The 2,763-nt window shown below is 38.8% G+C and overlaps 1 protein-coding gene across 1 annotated transcript in view; it reads left to right on the top strand.

Moving 5' to 3' along the window:
• The window catches only part of LOC107298830 (arf-GAP with Rho-GAP domain, ANK repeat and PH domain-containing protein 2-like), a gene marked incomplete at its 3' end in the record, with an annotated part of 92,497 nt that overhangs the window by 72,779 nt on the left and 16,955 nt on the right, over nucleotides 1-2,763 (top strand). Inside the window, exon 17 of the mRNA XM_029286625.1 lies at nucleotides 2,619-2,736. Within this exon, the coding sequence (XP_029142458.1) occupies nucleotides 2,619-2,736 (118 nt within the window). The remainder of the gene's footprint in view (nucleotides 1-2,618; nucleotides 2,737-2,763) is intronic.

The raw sequence follows: 2,763 nt of genomic DNA, 5'->3' as shown, positions 1-2,763 counted from the left end.
TAAAGCACGCTTAGCCCAAACTTTTCAGCTTTAAAAAAAAAGAAGAAGGAATTTTGCTCTGTTGATAATAACCTTGTTTGTCATTGGGGTTGACGCTTGGTTAACCTTGATTCTTTCTGTTTGCAGCACAGACTTTTTAATAATAATAATAATAATAATAATAATAATAATAATAATAATAATAATAATAATAATAATAGTAAAGTTGGAAGGGATCTTGGAGGTCATCTAGTCCAACCCCCTGCTCAGGCAGGAAACCCTAGACCATTTCGGACAAATGGCTGTCCAGTCTCTTCTTAAAAACTTCCAGTGTTGGAGCCTTCACCGCTTCTGGAGGCAGGTTGTTCCACTGGTTAATTGTTCTAACTGTCAGGAAGTTTCTCCTTAGTTCTCGGTTGCTTCTCTCCTTGATTAGTTTCCATCCGTTGCTTCTTGTCCTGCCTTCAGGCGCTTTGGAGAATAGCTTGACTCCCTCTTCTTTGTGGCAGCCCCTGAGATACTGGAACACTGCAAATCAAATATCAACCTCATTCTATCCCCCAACGTTGGTTTTTTTTTTTTAGTGGAATCCTCTCAAAAACAGATTTTACCGGGAAATGAGCTTTTTCTGAGTCAGGGCCAGCATAATTAGGTTTTCTTCAAAGTCACTTTGTGATGGTTTGATTTTTTTTCCCTCTTCACAAATGATTTCATTAATTTCTCCAGAGGTTTCAGTGACCCTAGACTGCTAATCTTTCCATTGTGTGGCTCCTTTCAAGCCGAGGTCTTGTGTATATTTATTTATTTGGTCACGGAAGATAGATTATTTGTATTAGAAAATTGCTTGGACTAGCTTCCATAACCGGGTTTTTTTTTTTGCTTTTCTAATTCTATACCATCATGCCAATAAATGCGCCTGGTCTCTATAAACCATCAGGGCAATGACGGATGTCATTTCTGTATATATTGTAACAATCCCCAGTAAAAGAGAATGTTTTTAGCGCAGGGTTGAACTGTGGGGTCCTTGGTGCTCTCTGAGCTTGGTGGTTTTCTTGCAGATGTTTCATTGCCCAACTAGGTAACATTATCAGTGCTAGGAGGGAGTGAGGCTTGCGAAATGGAGGAGGAGGAGGAGGAGGNAAAAAAAGTTTATTTTGTCTGTTGCTTTAAAGGCCGTCCAAAAGGCCGTTCTCTCTCTCTCTTTTTTTCAAACGTTGGCCTAAGTTGCTAATTTTTTAAATTTATATCTATTGAATTATTATTACATTGTGCAGAACGAGTTCCAGACTCTTGTCATAAACATGCACGGAACCCTATCTCTAGTCTAGTGTAAAGAAGGACCAGGGGTGACGTTATAGCAGGGTTCCAATATCTCAGGGGCTGCCCCAAAGAAGAGGGAGTCAAGCTATTCTCCAAGGCGCCTGAAGGCAGGACCAGAAGGGATGGATGGAAACTCATCAAGGAGAGAAGCAGCCTAGAACTAAGGAGAAATTTCCTGACAGTTAGAACAATTAATCTGTGGAAACCAGAAGTTGTGGGTGTTCCAACACTGGAAGTTTTTAAGAATAGAATAGAATAGAATAGAATAGAATAGAATAGAATAGAATAGAATAGAATAGAATAGAACAGAGAATAGAATAGAATAGAATAGAACAGAGAATAGAATAGAATAGAATAGAACAGAACAGAGAATAGAATAGAATAGAATAGAATAGAATAGAATAGAATAGAATAGAATAGAAGCTGTAAGGGACCTTGTGGGTCTTCTAGTCCAGCCCCCTGCTCCAGCAGGAGAACCTATACCATTTCAGACAAATGGTTGTCCAGTCTCTTTTTAAAAGCCTCCAGTGTTGGAGCATTCACCATTTCTGGAGGCAGGCTGTTCCACCAATTAATTGTTCCAACTGTCAGGAAGTTTCTCCTTAGTTCTAGGTTGCTTCTCTCTTTGATTAGTTTCCATCCGTTGCTTCTTGTCCTGCCCTCTGGTGGATGCAGGATGCAGAATAGAATAGAATAGAATAGAATAGAATAGAATAGAATAGAATAGAATAGAATAGAATAGATCATAAGCCTGAAAAACGGTCATAAGTCACTTTTTTCAGTGCTGTTGTAATAATAATAATAATAATAATAATAATAATAATAATAATAATAATAATAATAATAATAATAATAATAATAATAATAATAATAATAAAGTTGGAAGGGACTTCTCCAGTTACAGCAACTCTAAGCTTCGTGTTTTAAACTGATTCCGACTGTGGAAATTTCTAAAGAAACACACACACACACACACACACACACACACACACACACACAGAGAGAGAGAGAGAGAGAGAGAGAGTTTTTAATTTGAAGGATTGATGAGATTTGTCTCTCTCTTTCTCTAAGAAATATCAAATAGGTCTCTGGAGGGGAAATGACCTGGGACGAAATGCTTCCCGTAATATTCTTTCTGTAATTTTTAACCGTAATGAGTCTTTCCTGATATCTTTCTTTCAGAGCTGATAATGGTGTCTTGGTTGAGCGTTTTCCTCCCCCTCCCCTCCCCGTGAGAGCATAAAACTCTGGACCCAGGTTTTAGACCCTCTCGGTAATTTTGAGTCATTTCTAAACTCTTCATCTGATCTTCAAAGTAGATCTCCCCAACCATGGAGGCAGAAGAATTGACGAATGACGTCCTGGGAATTAAAAACATCACACCCCACAAGGACGACACGTGGGCCACCTTTGAAGTGATCGAAAATGGAGAACTGGGTCAGTCACGTTTTGGCGCCGTCTTTG

The sequence above is a fragment of the Protobothrops mucrosquamatus genome, unplaced genomic scaffold (assembly GCF_001527695.2).
Source record: "Protobothrops mucrosquamatus isolate PMUCROS unplaced genomic scaffold, P.Mucros_1.0 scaffold4314, whole genome shotgun sequence".
NCBI classification, from domain to species: domain Eukaryota; kingdom Metazoa; phylum Chordata; class Lepidosauria; order Squamata; family Viperidae; genus Protobothrops; species Protobothrops mucrosquamatus.
The sequence above is the reverse complement of the archived record's forward strand: the minus strand, read 5'-3'. Positions and strand labels throughout refer to the sequence as shown.